This window comes from Gouania willdenowi, chromosome 6 (genome assembly GCF_900634775.1).
Source record: "Gouania willdenowi chromosome 6, fGouWil2.1, whole genome shotgun sequence".
Lineage (NCBI taxonomy): Eukaryota > Metazoa > Chordata > Actinopteri > Blenniiformes > Gobiesocidae > Gouania > Gouania willdenowi.
In genome coordinates, this window is record NC_041049.1 from 44,465,488 (window position 1) to 44,485,152 (window position 19,665).

At 36.8% G+C, this 19,665-nt stretch overlaps 1 protein-coding gene across 1 annotated transcript; it reads right to left on the reverse strand.

Annotated features, from left to right (window-relative positions):
- Positions 1-38: 38 nt before the first annotated feature.
- Positions 39-19,331, reverse strand: LOC114466226 (putative cation exchanger C521.04c). Its single transcript, XM_028451817.1, has 20 exons — positions 19,160-19,331; positions 15,365-15,466; positions 15,168-15,274; positions 14,985-15,099; positions 13,296-13,412; positions 13,150-13,211; positions 10,214-10,357; positions 9,041-9,232; positions 8,845-8,944; positions 6,522-6,663; positions 6,172-6,355; positions 5,958-6,057; positions 4,666-4,787; positions 4,565-4,596; positions 2,923-3,035; positions 2,698-2,843; positions 1,815-1,909; positions 1,633-1,711; positions 1,444-1,552; positions 39-387 (listed from the first exon to the last, which is right to left on the reverse strand). The coding sequence occupies exons 1-20, from the start codon at positions 19,227-19,229 to the stop codon at positions 320-322; spliced, it is 2,199 nt and encodes a 732-aa protein (XP_028307618.1). The 5' UTR covers positions 19,230-19,331; the 3' UTR covers positions 39-319.
- Between the last annotated feature and the right edge of the window lie 334 nt (positions 19,332-19,665).

The window sequence follows — 19,665 nt, forward strand, 5'->3', positions numbered from 1 at the left end:
GCAGGTCTATTAAAAATACTTAACAGACAGGAGCCATGTAAGATTATGTGAGTTAAAAATACACATTTATTAGAAAAAAATACTCATGATTTTCTTCATTTCACAGGATAAGTTCACATATTACCGCAATGACACATTGGCCTGACATTTGTGCAGCATAAAACAGTAGTCATGCTTACAGTGTGAAACTGAACCGATAACTTTAATGTCTTTTACATTGTTTATAATCCCAACAAAATGTCTAACCGCTAAAAAAACAAATGTACACAGTAGGATTAAACAGAGCCATTGGTGGGAGTGACTTTATATAGTAACACATCTAGCAGCCAGCTGGTGCAAAATAATAGAGAGCGATGAGGATGAAGTAAACCACCACCAACGCTGTACCTGAAGACAGAAAATACAATATTAATGTTAATAAATAAGTTATTGCCTTCCACTTTTACCGTTTAAAACTGATGTGCGAGCAAAGGTCACATGATGGATGACATCAGCAGAAAAACATCAAACGGGCTGGACTAGAATACCCTTAAACCTTCAGGTTAAATACAAAATAATAAAAAGGAGCCAAACTAGGCTTTCCTAATCAACGTCAATGGAACATAAAAACATTTATGCAACGGACGCGCTGTGTTCATGTGTTTTGCAGAAGGGATAAAAGAGAGCTGTAATGTGAGCACTACAATGGCCAATCAGAGCAGAGCTGCAGAACAGAAAGTAGTAAACTAAAGTATGTTAAATCAAGGATGTCAAAAACACAAACTATTTCACTAGTTTAAGCTTTTTTTTTGCCCTTACTGCTAAACAAGGTGGACCCAACATGTTTATGAACTAGTAAAATTAAGTTATATCTACTAGAAAATGAATTTGCAGCAGCAATAGTGAACCAGTGATGGTAAGTTTATACTTACTAGTGTAGGGAAAAATAAGCACTAGTTAACTAGTTACAGACACTAAAATAATAATAAGGTGGGAGGAGCATGCACTGTAGTTCACCAGTGAACATGCTTCCAATGGAAATGCATGTTAATGTGAAAGTGCGTCTTAGTATGTACATCTTAACAACAAGAACAGTCCTTACTAGTTATAGTTAGGGTCTATTGTGTATTTACATGTCAAATTTGTATTTGCTGAAAAAGGCACACGTTCATGTTTAGTTCTATTTATGACTTTTACCAGTTGAATCTTCTTTATTAGAGCCAAACTACCATATCTATACTTACAAACAGTACATTATTTATTAGTAATAAGGGTTGTCAAGTTAAACGATGTTGTTATACAATCATTTTGTACTGATGACCCATTAGGGATGGGGTGAGTTCGGGTGAGTTCCCATTTTGGTCAGGGGATGCACGTTTGAAGCCAAACTCTAAAAGCCCAGTATTTGACCTCTAATGAATTCATCCACAGCTCTGATTATCCTTCCCGTCTCCTCCAACTCACCCTGGAAATAGTCAGACTTGCCGTCCATGAAGATGTAGTTGACGAGGATGACGCTGAAGATGCTGGCCCACAGATGTAGGTCACTGAAGAGCAGCACAAAGCCCACGTCCTTCACCCAAACAAACACCATGTTAGACTGTTTCTGTTTAGCTTCAAATAGAGGCTGTAGATAAAAGGGGCGTGGCTTACAAAGACGGCGTTGAATAGAACCAGCAGTGGAATCTGTATCATGCAGACCTGAACAGCAATGCAGCTTCCCACCTCCAAGCTGGAACCAAAAGAGTTAATAATGTCCTGATCTGACCTTCAGTAGTTATTGTTATTATTATTACTACTATTATTATGGTTTGATCTGATAGGGCGTGACTCACCTGAGGCTGATGTTGTTCTGCAGTGCAAACTGAATCCCATTGACCATCTCTGGGATTTCAGAAACCATCGCCAGGACGGTCACGCCAATGAAGTACTGAAGAAGGAAGGAGGAGGGGTCAATTACAAATGTAATCACATAATTGATAATTAATTACAATTATGACATAATTGTAATTGACAATATCTGTTGCATTTGTCATCATAATTAAATTGTAATTGAGTTCAGATAAATTACTTTGTAACTGTCATAAAAATTCTATAAAAACTGTCAATTACAATTTAATTAAATACGAACTGAGGGAACCATGTTAAACTCATTAACAATTATTAGAATATGTTTCATATAAACCTTTTCCCCTTTTCTGTCGCTTCTTTTGAGGATGATTTTACCATTTAAAAACATTGAAAGTGAGGGGTAAACGGACACAAAAAGACTCACACGCCCACACTAATAAAATTAATACCAATATTTCCATGAATAGGGAAGCCTGACAAGATAACTAAGAGATGATAAACAAATTGGATCAATAAGATTTATTATTTACAGCTGATTTAAGACATGGATCAATACTGACCTGTTATCATAAGAGATGCTAACAGAAAGCAAACACAAGAGGAAGGTTACATTTTATGGGTTTATTTAATAAAGGATCAGTAGGAATTAAGACATAATTGTAATTGGCTTTCAGGGGGAAAATAACTGTAATTTTAATTGTAATAGGAAAAAAATGTTGGTCATTGTAGTCATAATTGAGTTGTAATTGAACATGAATAATTGAAGACTTAATTGTAATTAAAAAATGTAATTGACCCCAGCTTTGAAAGACATGAAAGAAAAACAACACAAAGAAACATCAACAAATGCTGTAGTGAGTCCATCACCTGAGAGATGTTGGGCTGGTTCAGAATGGGCTGGATGTGCTCGGTTGCCAGGTCAGCGCACAGAGACATGAGCACTGTGGCGATGATGAGGATGACCAGAGAACGCCAGCGGGACCAGTGCACCACTGTGCCATGATGGCCACCGCCTGCATAGAAATATACACAAATATAATGTGTGTGACAACAAATCTGATCTGTGTGTGTGTGTGTGTCCTCAGTTCTTACCTTGTCCGTCTCCCACAGAGATGTCGTAAATGTGGGAGTGCGTCTTTAGCGTGAATATCAGACCGATGATGTAGGCGACCGGTAGCAGGACACTCACGGTGTAAACCAGAGGTCTGACACACACACACACACACACACACACACACACACACACACACACACCAATAAATAAACAAACCCACAACCTCTGTTTTACTTTTGTTATCCATTTTCTAGCGTTAAAGTTGAAAGATAATAGTTTTGCATCATACTGTCTTTGAACAAACATGGCTTCCTGTTCCTAAATACTCAGGATAATGTGATTAAAGTTAAAGGTTTGTGTTGTGTGTCAATGAGCACTGAATGTATTGCTGGGTTGGGGTCAATTATAATTGTAATGGCGTAATTGATAATTAATTACAATTATGGCGTAATTGTCAGTGAAAAACAATGTTGTAATCATAATTTAATTGTTAATGAGTTCAGGAAATTGAGTTTGTAACAGTAATCAGCATGGAGTAAAGAAATATTAAAATATGTTTCATATCAAGCTTTCCCACTACCTGTCAGTGAATCTTTAAGGCTTAGGAGAGTTAGGGTTAGTGGGTTAATGTTAGGATATAACAGAATTTTATTTAAATAGGGAAGATACAATTTTAGTACAAAGAGTTTATAGCTAAATTACAACTCTTGTCTCTTGCACAAGTTGTGCTTTTACATAAGATGTAATCAATGCACTAAATGTAAAGATGCTAAAACGACATCATACACACAGTTACAAAAGCACATACGATCATCACAACAGGACTGTATATGACAATAATTCATAATTTAATTGTAATTGAATATGAATAATTGAAAGTGAAATTGTAATTGAAAATGTAATTGACCCCTACCCTGACAGATGGCAGTGTTAATTTTGTCAAATGTTCATTTTAGTTTTTGTCGACAACCTTCTTTAAAAAAAGTGATTATAATGACTAATGATCAAAATATATTGATATTTTCGTCGACTAATAAAAACAAAATTATTATTTTGTCAGAAATCAAGTTATCATGTGATCTTATTAATTGATCACATCAAATCTGTCTGTTACAAACATTAATAACATCACATATCACATGGGCGACCGTGGCTCAGGTGGTAGAGGGTCGTCTTCTGATCGAGAGGTTGGTGGTTCGATCCCAGTACCTGACTATGTGTCGAAGTGTCCTTGGGCAAGACACTGAACCCTAAGTTGCTCCCAGTGGTCGACTAGCGCCTTGCATGTCAGTCCTGTCCCACTGGTGTGTGAATGTGAGAGTGATTGGGTGAATGAAATGATATGTAAAGCGCTTTGAGACTGCTTCAGTGTGGTGATAAAGTGCTATATAAATCAAGTCCAAGTCCATTTACCATATCAGGTTGATCAATGGTAATAAAATATTTGAAAAATGCATAAACTCTTGTGCTTTATATTTTAGTCGACTATATCTGTAACAGATTTAGTTGATTAAAACTAGACTGTAATTTTGACTAAAACTAAGCTGCACTGAAACTAAATCAACATTTGCTTTTAAAAGCATGACTGTATTTATACAAAACAGAAAACAATAACAATGGTACTAATAGTGAACTAACCATTATTACCAATATTAATAGTATTAATAATAATCCTCTTACTGGATGTGGTCGTGGTACAATGTGCCGTTAATCTGTTGGACAAAACAAAAGCATGAGTGGAGTCACAGCGTGTCACTCTGTGTTCAATATTGGTCACTGACCAGATCATAGTGACAGTTGTGGCAGATAAAGGGTCCACTGCTGTTTCCTGAGCTGGTGTTAGTGCAGGCGTCACACACCAGGTTCCCATAAGCCTTGGAGAAAAGAGTCGGTGCAAACACACCTGCCAGTGACACAAAGAGCTTCTTCTGTTAAAAAACATTTGCTCTATTGGTAAATGTTCAACAGTGTGTTGTGTTAATAACTAACAATAAATATTAGACCTTTTCAGGTTTTGAGCTTCAATGACAAAACTTTGTTGTCAAATACAAACAAGTTTAACGTAAAAGAAACTCTGAAATTCATATATAATTGAAAATCGAATTTAAGGACAAAATATGTAAAAATAAATAAATTTAAAAAAATAAATTTAAAAAAAGTCTATTAAAACTGTGTTATGGCAAAATTATTAGTTATGCTTAATAATATATTTACTCATATCTTAATCCTTAAGCCTTGGGTTGTAACTTTCCATTGTGTTATTCTTCACTCACCAACGCAGAGGGTGTCGTTACAAGCCAAAACGAGGTAACCTTCCTTTTTTCCACCGTAACAACTGGAAATACGAAAACTTTTCTTTTACACATAAAAATTTTAACGGGCAACTGGTCCAGGGGCCACATGTCGCCCTCTGTCTAACTTTGTGTGGCCCCCAAAGTTAACACAAAAAATTACTCAAAAAACCCACGATATGAAAAACACTCCAAAAATACAGAAAACTATATACAACAAAATAAAATTAAATTAAAAAATTATACCTAAAGCACAAAATCACCAAAAAAACACAAAATGTATTCAAAAATACACAGTATGAGAAAAAAACATCACAAAACTAAATAGAATGACATTGAAATATACAAAATGACAACAAAAATACACAAAAATGACCAAAAAAAACCAAAACACAACAGAAATAGATACATTTACTAAAAAAAACACACAAAACAATAACAAATAAAAAAACAAAGTCAACAAATATACACAAAATGACCCAAAAACACACCAGATGACTACAAAAACACGCAAAATAACCACAGAAACACACAAATTCTTTGTTGTTTCCTGTGTTAATGCTCAAATTGGTCATTATTCTAAATTCTGACATGAATGTATATGATGTGGCCCTTGAATCAGACAATCCTATTTTTGTGATAAAAGTCTAATGAATCCGGTTTGTCTCCTAAAGAGGTTCACGTCCTAATTAATAGAAGAGCTTTGACTTCCATTTAATCCATATCCATGTATTTAGTAGCTTTCAGCTGCTCTGTGTGAAAGTTAGTTTCTTTATACTGACCCCCAACAGAGATAAAAAGCAGAGCAGAGCTCACTCCTGTGCAGCGACTACTGAATCTTTGCTCGCTGTGCCTCAGACCTCCGATTATCATGCAGATGCCCTAGAAATAAAAAACAAGAAGTCAAATAGATAAATACATGAGTGATAGGTCAAATAAAGTCATTCAACTTCAAACAAATGGCTTGATGTAAATAAAGACAACCGACTGGCTCACAGGCAGGAAGAGGATGCATCCCAGCAACGTGCCAGTCAGAGTTGCCTTGACGACCTCCTGTAAGCAGGGGTTGGCTGCCCGGTGACCTCTGAGCAAGGCTGTGATGTAGAACGTCAGCTCTGTGATGGAGCCGAACGTGGCGTTGACAATCGCTCCCACTGCAAAGTTACTCTGAGCAGAGATGCTGTGAACACACACACACACACACACACACCCACACACACACACCCACACACACACACACACAAACAAACAAACAAACAAACAAACAAACGCACGCACACACACACACACAGCCAATCAGGAGCAGCCCTTCAGGATCCAGGTAAATCTTAAAAGGAGACGCTCACCTGGCGATGCCCATGCCGATGTAATATGACAGAGGGATGATGGATCCTATGGCTATGGCAAACTTAACCTCCGAGGTCACATAATCATTCTTTGTGTCGGTGTATCCTATCACCAAGGCAACAATTACCAGAAGCAGGAGGTCTGAGACGACGGTTAAAGCTCTTAATGTGACCGGAATATTCACTGAGCAGTAACAAAATGATGAACACATTTAAACCTCATTCACAATATGAAACATAACATCATGACCCGTGACACAAAAAGACAACATTACACGTTGTCTCTCTACCACCACTACGCTACCAGAGACAAACAGATGGAAAGTTTGAGAATAAATGTAATATCAGTGATATCAACCATAGTTAAGTTCTACTTAGTCCTCACACTTGGTGTCACTATCACCACTAGTGACGCAAACTGTCTACGAGTAGACTCTTTTAGGTTTACTATTGCCACAGGAAGTCTTAGAAATGTGTCATACTAAGCGTTATACTGTTTGCCAAAAAGGGGGCGGGGAAAAGCAAATTCAGGCTTGCTATTGGCTGTTGAAAATATTACAACCAATCACAATGCTGGATTTGGTTATAACAGTGGTTCCCAACCTTTTCCAGATTGTGACTCCATTTTGAGATCACAAATTACTAGCGATCGCAGAGACATTTTATTTTTCTAGAATTAGTTTTTGATCATGTTTGTTATACTGTGTTACAAATACAGAGGAGCCAGGATTACAGTGTGCCATCTCACATATTCTTATACTGCGTTTTATTGTAACTACATTTATATTTCATTTATTGTTACCTCTGCCAAGCGCGAAGCGCAGAGCGGAAATTTATGTTTTACCCTGCATTTATCTGTCTGTCTGTCTGTTTTTATGTTGTTGGATTTGGATGAAATTTTCAGGAAATGTTGATAATGGGACAAGGAACAGGTGATGTTCTGGATCACCAAAAATGAGAAAATACAAAAAAATAGGAAAATAGGAGCGGTGCCTGAGCCTGCTCCTTTAAGCGCGGTGGCTTATGGGTAATGTAGTAGTGGTAGGGAAGTGCATTGTGTGTATGTTCTGCCTGGTACTCGTGCTGTACTTGACGGAGGTCTGCACTCTGAGTGCTCTAGTTTAAGTATAGAATGTAGTTAATTAGAAAAATAAATAATACCTTAAAAAAAATAATTTATTTTTAAACCAATTATTAGACATTTGAGGCGACCCCACGTGGGGTTACGACGCCAAGGTAGAAAAACACTGGTTTATAATCCCTCCTACTTCATTCGCAATAAGTCATGGTAATGTTTAATTTTACGTAAATCGGTACCTGGTACCTAAAAAAGTACCAACATTCTGAACCCATCACTCCTCATATGATCCGATCAGTGATCAGTTTTTCTAAACTCACTGATCGGTGATCGGCCAAAAAATGCTGATCATGTAAGTAAAGCCTAACTGCTAGTAACATAAAATCATAGATTTTGTATTTTCAGTAGTATTAGTAACGCTTTGAATTTTTTCTCATCACATATTTTAGGTATACTAGTACTACTAGTAGTAGTAATAATAATAATAATAATAATAATAATAATAATAATAATAATAATAATAATAATGCATTGGATTTCATATAGTGCCTGCCTTATCATAGACACTCAAAGCGCTTTATAGAATTAAGGCATTATTCTTTCACTCCACACTTAGTGGTGGTACGCTACTGTTGTACAGAAGCGAAGCTGCCATAGTGCACCATCGGTATCTCCGACCACCACAAACACTCATTCACATACTACATTCATACTAGGCAAAGTGGGTGAAGTGCCTTGCCTAAGGACACAATGGCAGATACCACTGGAGCAACTGTCCCCCACTGTGGAACCTGGAGTTCTCAGTGGTCTCCATCCAAGCTTCAGAGATCTAAATTGTCTAAATTAGTAGATAACTGTGCTTTACTAGTAAGGTCTACTCGTGCACTAAAAACATTTCGTACTACTAGTACACTGAAAATCTGAATAGTATTATTATAATGTATTATTAACATATAAGCCTTACTAGTAGTACTGGTGAACATTTTGCAGTCTTCTAGTTAGTAGCAGTAGTAAACTAAAAAAAGAGTCTACAAGTGTGCTTATGCACTAGTAAACCACATGTACTCTAGATCTGAGTACTAGCAGAGCTAATACTATGGTTAATATCACATTTATGCTCCAGCTGATATCCAGACTAACAAGTGTTAGTAATTTCATGTTGTTGACATTTGAAACACAATTTGCTGAGTTAGTATTAAGGACAAATCACTGCATTAAGAACGCCTTAATGTTTAAAAAGGATACTGACTGCAAACACATTAATCCCATCGACAGTGTATTTGTAGTAATACCAGTTAGACGCACGGTAGCAATACAGCAGAGCTTTGATCCCAGAGCCTTTACGCTGAAAGTCAAACAACAATAACAATGAAAGGTATGGCCTCCTTTAATAATCACATACCAGTAGCACCAGGAGGAATACTGTGTGTCATTTTATTACCTTCCTCTGTGCACTGGAAAACACAAAGACATCTTCAGGGGGCTTCAGCAGAATAACGCCAAGAGTCTGTGCGTTTACTTTGGCGACGGGGATGGTGAAGACCATGATCCAGGAGATGAAGCAGGCCAGAGAGTGAATGACAGCCAGGAGTGGGTAACCCAGCAACAGCCACACGTAAGTGGAGACGCGACACTACAAAAAAAAAGGCAGAATTCCTCTTTAAACTGTGCTTTGTGCATATGGAAGAGTCATTCATATTGTTTGATTATGGAATATAATTACACAGAGAATGCCTATTTAAATTTGTGTTGTGGAACATTTTATTTATAACTGACTATTTATTATTAACCAACGGGTTATAGACATTAAACCTTAAACATAAGTATACTGTATAAGTAATTGCAACCCTGAAAAAAGGAGCAAGCAGGTTGGAAAATAATTGGATGGAAATAAAACAAAAAATTAAAGGCTCTAAAAAATAACACCAATAAATCCAATAACTGCAACAAATTATATTTCAAAGTGCAAAATATTCACAGGTTAACCTTAAACATGAGAATATCCCACAATTAAATACAATAAATTAAAGAATAACTCAGTGACCCTGAAAAGCAGCAAGCAGGTTGGAAAATGAACAAAAGGAAATAAAATACCCAAAAAAATAATACCAATAAATCCAATAATCACAACAAATTATATTTCAAAGTGGAAAATAACCACTTCAACAAAAGAATATCCTACAATTAAGAAAAAGAAGCAAGCAGGTTGGAAAATGGATGGATGGAAATGAAATAAATAAATTAGATGACTCTGGAAAAACATTCGCTTATTACTTTTAACAATTCAAATTCACTTCAGTTATTTTTTACTGTTAGTATTTAGTTGCGTCAGCTGCTGGGGAGAAGTGCTGGAGCGGAGTCTGGTTGCAGTTTTAGTGCTGCTAAAGTATACATTCTGTGTTTTATTTTACTCCACTAAATGCACCTATCTGCGTTCTCTGTGGGAGAGGAGTGAGAGGAACGAAAAAAGCGCAGTTCTCTCTAATGATAAGAAAGATTTGTGCTTATTAAAACATAACACAATGCAGAGAGAGGTTACATGAAGTTTAACTGTGGTTGGTTTTTCTAGGGATTACATGGTCTCTATGATGATGTTTCCTCTTTTCTTAGTTACCCAGTAAGGAGTGCGTGGAGGTGGTGCCAGTAGCTCCTGGTCTGATGATGAAGGCAGCAGAAGTGGTGATGCGTCCTCCAATGGATCCGTGCTGCACTCACAGTTTGGTGCTCGCTCACAACATCTACTGGATGCATTTCCAACCTTCAGACACACAATCCAAAACTAAATGGTTGTATTGAACTCACTAAAGAGAGACACACACATGCATTATATTATAATAATCATTCAGCTTTTTGTCATCCTCTACCACTAGTATTATTACGGCTTAATAATCAACATGTGGAGATAGGGTTTTCAGCAAGTCAGAAACAAGAGGGACTGCGTGTGTCTGATGTTATAAAAGGTTAAATCATTTAAGAAGGACATAAAATGTTGTGCTGTCCTTAAGACCTTTGATCTCATGACAAAATGAGGAAACAACAGATAAAGACATTGTGTAGGCCTCATACAGTAGATCAATAAATCAAATATCCTTTGCCCGAGAAAAAAAAGATGTAAAAGGTTGAGATTGACGCTCAAAAGTTTGTTTTGATCTCCACTGTAAACACTGCACATTCTTGCAAAATTTTCACGCATTGTATTGTGGGATGCATAAAAGTGTTTTTACTTCCTTCTTACTGTGGCAAAATAATGTTATATCTTTAGTTTGGTCCTTACACCCAAAGATCTGAAAACAGAGGAAATTGAATGTTTGGTGGAGTGAGGTGATATGGAGAATACTGGGAACAAACTAGAACAAAAATGGTGTCAAAGGAATCATTGTCATCGTTGTATGGTGAAGAAATACAAGAAATCACAGTATGAATTAGGGGTGTGAAAAAAAATCGATATCGCAAATTAAAAATTTTTTTTAATCGATTAAAAAAATTATAATAATTTTCCTTTTTCCTATTGATTTAAAAAAAATAATTATAACATATTTATAACATATATATATATTAAAATATGCAAATACAAAATGTTTCTTATTTGTATGTGTGTTTTCTACTGCTGGAGACATTGTCACTTCTCAGCGGAGCAGCCTAACTACTGGGCATAGTGACCAGCTCCTGTTCCTACATAAAAACCTTGAAAATGATGCCACTTCTGCACCTCCACTCCGGTAGATGGTGCTGTAGATATAATAATAATAATAATAATAATAATAATAATAATAATAATAATAATAATAATAATAATAAATAGGATGTTTTGAAGCAAATAGTTTTGACTCAATTTGTCCTCTGAATGAACAATATCTTCTGATGAACATATACAGTACAGCAACTAAATTTTTCATCTTTATGCTTAATTTTGATATTAACTGGGTAGAATATTGTAATATATCGCAATATTGTGATAATATCAAATTGTGACCCATGTATTGCAACATCCTTGCCAGTACTCATCCCCAGTATGAATGCATCCGTCTACAGGACTCCACAACCCATAATACAATGCATGAAACTTTTCTGACAACATGAATGAGAGTGCCTTTTCAGAGGAGATCAAAACAACTTTAGAGTGGCCATTTCAATCTTTTACATCGTTTTTCATTTAGCAAATTATGTTTAATTTATTGATCAATGAGGCCTACCAGTGGCATGAACAGGTAGACACTAGGTGGTGCTAAAGCACCTGCCCTTTGCCCTCTGTACCGAGCAAGTGTCCTTTTGATAGTTTTTTTTTTTTTTTTGTGGCCCATGCAGACATGATCATCTGTAAGTTCTCATCGATTAAAAGTGTGTGATGATAATGCCCCAACTAATATTCCCCCCACTCCACCCGCACACACCTCTGTCAATGTGAACGCGCAGAGCAGACACAAATGGAGGCGCGTTGTAGCAGCAGACAGTGCACAGCTACAGCCCAAACACACCTCTTCCCCTGCCCACCAGCCAGGTAATACATAAATTAATGCATTTGTTTGTCTCTGTTGTGAAGTAGCCTGTCTCAACGCCACACAGCTGGACATAAATTAGCCGACTGCTCACCTGCTTAACAAGCTAGACGCTACCCAAAATCAATAATAGACATGACGTGATGATGACCACCGGTAGAGTTTGTCATTGATATCCTACAGCATGTGAATCTATCAGTATACTTATTTAAGATGAATATTTAGTAGGCTATTGTGTAGGTTTACATTAGGCCACATAATTAACACTTGCAGTAATTTATTCGCTAAATGACAAACAGCTCAGAGTCAAGAGTCATACCCACTGTTTCGGGCATTTTAAAGCTCAAATTTTAAAGTTGAACTGTTCCTCTAATTTTACTGAAATATCTTAAAAGCTGTCAACATTTTATTTTAACTACACAAAGTGGTTTGGCTGTACTAAATTAGGCATTAAGCTATTTTAGATAATTATATTATTTTGTACCAAGAAGTTATTTATGTGTTACAAGACTTGCAGTAATCTGGTATTTACCTTAATAAGCTATATTCAACCTTAAAAAAAGGCTATTACTAAAACTATTATTATTCTATTCTAGGCAGCTACAGCAGGAACAAAGAAAAGAAGCTGAAAATTACACTTTGTACACTTCTTTTGTTCTGACAGGGGAAAGAGTGTACACTAATCAAATCATTGTAGATTGTAAATTGCTTAAAACCTCTCCATGTGCGTTCATTCTAAAGAAATAAAACAATAGTGATATAGTGTGAAACTGTAACAGTTCAAAGGTCAAGTAATTTTATTAAGATATTGACAAATAAATATGCAATTACATTGAACATGTGCCTGTAATGTTTATTTATTTTTTAAATTTCACACTGCTATAATAAGGCAGACGTCAGTTCTACATGCCGCATAAAGTGGTCTTATTTTTCACTGAGCACCTGCCCCCCAAAATGTCTCTGCACGCCACTGAGGCCTACACTATAGTTTTCATCAACAGCAGCTACTTCAGTTAAACAGTTGACAGCAGGAGAAGGTAAAGTCAAAGTTTACCTCATAGATTAAACTGCCAAACGGCCAAAGAAAGTAGCAGCACAACTTCCAGCAGAACTTTCCTTAAGATAAAAAAAAATAAAGTAAGGAAAACAGCAGGTGATCTGTGTCAACAGTCCTGATATTTCAGGGATACGTTCACCTACCATACGGTATTCCAATGACAGTGATGAACATCAGCATGCCGACCAGGACGTATGCAAAAGAGATCCACCAACCAAAGAGGAAAACGTATACAATATTTCCAAATGTAATGAGGTGATCTGATGCAGAAAATGAAAGAGAAAAGTCACATGTGATACAGGCATAGCTCAGGTTTTACAAACACACCATTTAGTGTGCGTTCACACCGGCTTAGTCCTGGAACCATTCCAAATGGGCAGAAGACAGCTGATAATTTTATCACCTGGCTCAGTTTGTGTTCAGAGTGCAACTTCTGATCTGCTCCAAAGAGCCATTGGTGCAGTTATATGAGCTAACCATTTGAGGGCAATGTTACTGGAGTAGAAACTTCTCTTGGCAGAGAAAGAGAAACCTGAAGAGGAGGCTTTCAACAATTGGTGAAAACGAGCACTTAAAAGTACTCAGAAACTTCTGTCTTCTCTGTTTGTTCTTTCACAACATTCAACAATGGAGTAGCAACAAGTTGCCATGATTTTGTGGTTTTAATTCTGTGTTTTGCGCTATCGCCGGCTCTATTGACCACCCACAATGATGTACGCTCAACGTCATTGCCGATACTTCCTGTTTTTAGTCTGCGCCTAGCGCAAATTGCATTCACATCGCTCTTTGGTCATTCCATGTCATTTCCAAAAACAAATAGGACTTCTCATGCACTGAGGCTTCAAAGGTTTGAAAAAAATGTTCACACCACTAGTGAAAAAGTAATAAACAACAAATGATCATAAGACAGAGAGCCAATCTACAATTACATAATTTAAAGAATTATCAATATATGAGAATGGTGACATAGCCCCAAAGTTGGGGTCCAAAATGAAAATAAAAGTTGCATAAAGAAAAATTGTTTTATATCCCAAGAAAGAGAAACCTTTATATTATAAATTAGAACAGAGATCAGATTTTTACATTCACACATGCAGTTATGAGCCAATTAATATAGTAAAAAAATAACTATTATTACAGATTTCAAGAGATTGTCACCCAAGAACAAATGCATATGTGTGACTAATCATTAGTGAGGTGAACAGTCTATGAACATAGCTCAAAGCTAATAAATTACAGGGAGCTGAGGCATATGCTAAGTTGTTTACTGAAAGCCCAAACATGTTCCAGCATGAAACCCCAACAAAATTTTTTCCAATTTTGAGGGGCTAGCATGTTCATCTGATAGGATGTATAGCAGATCTTTTTCTATAATCTGAGAGAGTAGATGGAGCTGTATTACTGTACCAAATTTCAGTTTCCTATGTGATGTAGGTCCTGAAATATTAGAAGCCGAAAATGGAAAAAAAATAAGAAGCCAAGAAAATCGACACATACCCCACTCACTAAACTGGCCAAATCTCAAAAAATATTAATCAGATAAAACAAAAAATGTACTATGTGACCATTGAATAATCACGGAACAAGTTGTAAAAATTTCTGAATTTTTTTAGATCAAAGTGTATGGCTTGACCTTCTAGACTTTGATTGGAAATGCTCCGAGATAGAAACAATCGCTCTAGAATTTGACTGTTTGATCCGCTCTAGACTTAATTTGCGTGTTCACAATGACCAAACGCCATGGACTGTCAGAGAAAACAAATCCTAGAGCATTTTACCCGCCCTCGGGTCTGTCGGTGTGAATGCACCCTAAATGTGACAAAGATGAATACCTGGATCCGGGTGTTGTTTAATGACGTTCAGTTCAGTGTAAAGCTCTTTCACAACCTCTGATCGGTCCTCGAAGGGCCGTGCCGTCACGTGGCTCTTCCATTTCCTGAAACCAAACTAAGAAGCACACAGACACAAACTTTATTTACAACTCACAGCGTAAGCCCCTGTGAATGAATTTGTACCCTATAGTTGTTGGCCAGTTTGTTGGCTTCCACTTCATTCTCTGCTGTGATGGTTTTTTTGTTTTGAATCTCCTCCCAGCTCTCCTCACATGGATTACAGTTTGCACCTGGAAGAAAACCACAGAGTGTCCTGTGACTGAAACGTTGTCACTGATGATTAGCTAGCACTGTCTCACATCATATACATGGAGACATACATTTAGTAGCAGCGGAAAGAGAGTGGAGTGAAGTTGGGGAGGATCTGTGATGGATCCATTCCTGTTCATAATCCGTCTGAGAATCATGTTCGCCTGAGGAATCTGCCATTACAGGGAAAGTGCCAAATTATATTTGGGTGACCTAAAAAAAGTGCATGATAGCAGAAAAACAATAAAACACACCATTAAAGGAACTGCAACTGTCGTGAGGAAGTGGATACAAAAGAGTTTAGTAAGTAAATGTTGTTCCTCTTTGACATTGACAGATTTCGATCATAGAAGATAAAAGAAGATGATCTGACTATTTGATTGTGTTAAAGTGGCCACACAGATTATTAAAGCAGCAACAATGTCCAAAATGTTTCACTACTATTGTAAATGATCCTGTAGCAGTTCAAACAGTTGAGGGAAGGGTCTGATAACCTGCATATTATGCTGACCTCACCAGGGGTCTGTGCCGTGGATGTACAGTATTTATTGTTTTATTGTCAAATTTCATTGATGGAATTTTAGCAGCATAACATGGAGGCAACATACAGTGTGTACATTCTTGCTGTTGTTCTTAACATAAGTCTTCACCCCCAACAAAAACATACAAACATGTAAATATATAAACAGAAGAATATCAGGAATATGAACAGGAGGTATAAAGTATTAACACGTACACCATTTGGGAAAATAAATATATTAAATAAAAATAAATAAATAAAACCAACAAAAATAAAAATAAAAATATATCAGAAATCATTTGTACAATGTCTACAGTTATTTGTGTATGTTTTGGTAATTGAATATCCAGTTCAGAAAAATTATTCCATTTTTTAATTATTATTATTTTCTTTTTTAGAAACAGAAAAGGCAAAAAACAACTGGTTTTGTTTTTTTGTCTATCCCTATAAAATCTTAATTTTTCTATTTTCAAATTAAAATCAATATTAAAAAAAAACATTTTTTTTGCAGCTGAACCACTCAGTGAAACATCTGGGGACTAGGACACTCTCATAAGCAGACCTGGAAAAGTCTAACCAAAGTTTAGGAGGAAACTGTCCTCACTACAACTGCGTATGAAGCCAGGGGTGCTACCGCATAACAGTTTATTCAATCAATGCATGTAACACACCGCATTTAACGTTCAGTAACCTTACCGACGTTGTAACGGCATTATAACGACGTAAAAAGTAATTAGTTAGATTACCCCGTTACTGAAAAAAAAACACCGTTACCTAACACCGTTATTTTTAACGCCGTTATTCCAAACACTGCAGGTAAGCGAGTTTGACGACCCATTCCTTGTCACTGAAATTAGCCGCCAGTGGCGAGTTTTTTTCCGAGAGAAATCTCTGCAGCGTCTCTTGTAACTCAAACACTCTGGCCAGTGATCTTCCTCAGGATGTGTGTAATAGAGTGCTCTGCATCTCCTCACAAAGCTGATCGAACAGACGGGAGTTGAGCGTATGTACTTTGATGAGGTTAATAACTTTAACGACATCATTCAATACACTGTGAAGTTCAGGAGACATTTTTCGGCTCACCAGCATTTCTCTGTGAATGAAACATAGACTCACATTCAGGTGCAACCTCTTTTATCTGAGCAGTTAAAGCAGACAGCCGTCTGCGCCCTATGACGATGCTAGCCCAAAGAGGCATCTGTGCTACCTTTTTACCTGCAGCCTCTCCTAAAACTTCAAGGCAAATATCCTTGGCGGCAGGAATGATCAGTTCTTCTCCAATCGTGAAAGGTTTCTTAGCTTTAGCAATACGGTTAGCCACTAAGTATGATGCTCTCACTGCAATTGCATTTGTTGATGTGGTGGCCCTCAATAAATTTTTCTGTCCTTCTTGCTTACATATGTTTCTTTCAAAAAAACTCCAAAGACTTATCTTTTAATCCAGGGTGTTTACGCTCCATGTGCTTGCGAGCCTTCGTTGCATCGTTTGCCAGCTTGTCGCCACATACTATGCAGAGCGGACTTGGCGCGTTAGAGTCACCAGTTGCGATAAAGCCGTATTTTAAGTTGGACTCCTGATATTGTCTTTTAAAAGAAACTTTCGTTTTCTTGGAGGTCACAGGCACCTCTTCTGGCTCCTCAGTTGACCTTTTCCACGTAGCAAAGAAGTTCTCCAAAGACGTTTGTTTTTTACTCATTTTCGTTGGTTTCTGTGCTTATCTTTCGGGTAACGTATTTGATTTTTGATACATTATAAGTGATGCGTTGTATCACGTGACCAAGACAAGCGTATTGATGTGTCACGTCAAGAGACAAGAGATAAGTTGGAGAGAATCCGGTCATTTTTCAAAATAAAACGTCTTTCAGACTCTAATAATCAATACTACTGAAATTATATAAATTATTTATTCTTTCTGTGCAGCCCGGTAACAAATGCCTCACGGACCGCCGTTGAGGACCTCTGTAAATAGCAGTTATACAAGGAAGTGCAAACTTGTGCATGAATTTGTTGATTTTGCACTTTTTTCCGGCTAAAATCTGTGGCCCACTTGAGATCAAACAGCTCCATATTTGGCCCCTGATTGAAAATGAGCTCAACACCTCTGACCTTAGTACACCTTAAGTAAATCAGGCAGTGAGAATGTGAGATGTCAGCTCTTTCATTACCATAGAAGAGGAAGCCACGTGTTTTTGATGGTGTCACTGTTTATAGATTACATTTATAGGGTTTCTGACAGCTTTAGTGTAATCTACTACAGGTTTAACATATTTGAAATTATTAGACATTTTGAAATTTCAAAATCAAAATGCTCAGAGCGAGAGGGAAACAGTCTCAAAGTCAATGTGCTACAGAGCCCATTAAAAATGTCCAAACACATGGACTGAATTCCATATAAAGTAAATTGCGATGGTTTATACCTATGTATAACATTGATAATACTGCTGATCGTGAAGAGCAGGGGTTCTAAACCTTTTCCATTGTGTGACTTGTACAGTTTATTCTGATTTAAAACATAGTTGTTGTGGTTTTTAGCTTCCAGTGAGTACAGATCAGCTTTCCCCCTGACATTCTATGACTCAATATCATCGCCTTCAGAGATGCAATTAGTAAAAGTAAATGATGAACTTTTTTCCTGAATGTGTGCATTCATACATTCAGTATTTTATATCCAGGAATATATTTGCTAAAGTATTAGATAGTTTGAAAACCAAGTCTGTAGAAAAATAATCCCACATTATTATTATTTTCCATTGATGCCGTTTAACTGTCTGAAAAAAGATATGAATACACTCATTGTGTTATAAATGATTCATAAATGTTTCCCGGTAACGCCTGCAACGTATTCAGGTACCACGTACCCCTGGTTGGGAACCACTGGTGTAGAGTGTTAAACCATGGAGCTAAAGCTCTTTGATAGAAAAGAGAAAATAAGGCATTCAATGTTAAATGTTCTTGTACCAGTTACCACAGCACACCTTCAGTCTAATTGTGTCTGTGGACCAAAGTGTCAGAGCTACAAGGGAGACTCAGACAACATTTGAACAATTACATGAAATACAGTATAAGCCATTATCATATGTTTTCGTCCCTAACCAAATAATTTTAGCTACTTTAATTAGTAATGTCTATTAGTGATCTGTAAAAGAGTTTATGACTATGTAACCTACTGCAATTTAAATGCGTATTTTATAATTTATATGAATTATATTACACCTCCTTATATAATAACAATGACCTAGTCATGCTGGCAGAGTTAAAATGGAGTTTACATGAAGAACCCAGTTGCGGTTTAAATAAAAAAAAAGGATAATATTGAGTATCGCGCAGACAGCGGGAGCTGCTCACCTTCCGTGGGCTCGGCAGGCCTCCTCCTCCGGCTACCGGTGTCGGTGCTGTGTACGGAGGACAGCGACATTGCCACCGGTAAATAAATAAAAAAACAAGCAAACCTCACGGTCTCTTCACGACACCAAGCAGCTCATGATCCCGGACGACCGGGACTGACGGTACACAGACTGACGGCAGCAAGGCATTGTGGGAAATGTAGGAAAAGCTGCTTGAGCTTCACCTCGCAGAAAGTATTATTTACAAAATAAAATAAAATAATGGAGAAATGTTAATTTACTTAAAAAAGACATGTCGGTCTTGAAGAGCAAAATGAAAATGCAATTTTAAATATTTATTTCTAATAACGCAGCTATAACCTTGAGATGAAAAAACCTTTCTGCTATGCATTTTAATTTTCAAATTTGCCATTTGAAATAGAATTTTGCTACGGCATCTTTTGAAAATTACATCTTAAATGTAATTTAATTTATAATTTCAATTCAGTCACAAAATGAGCAGCCTTG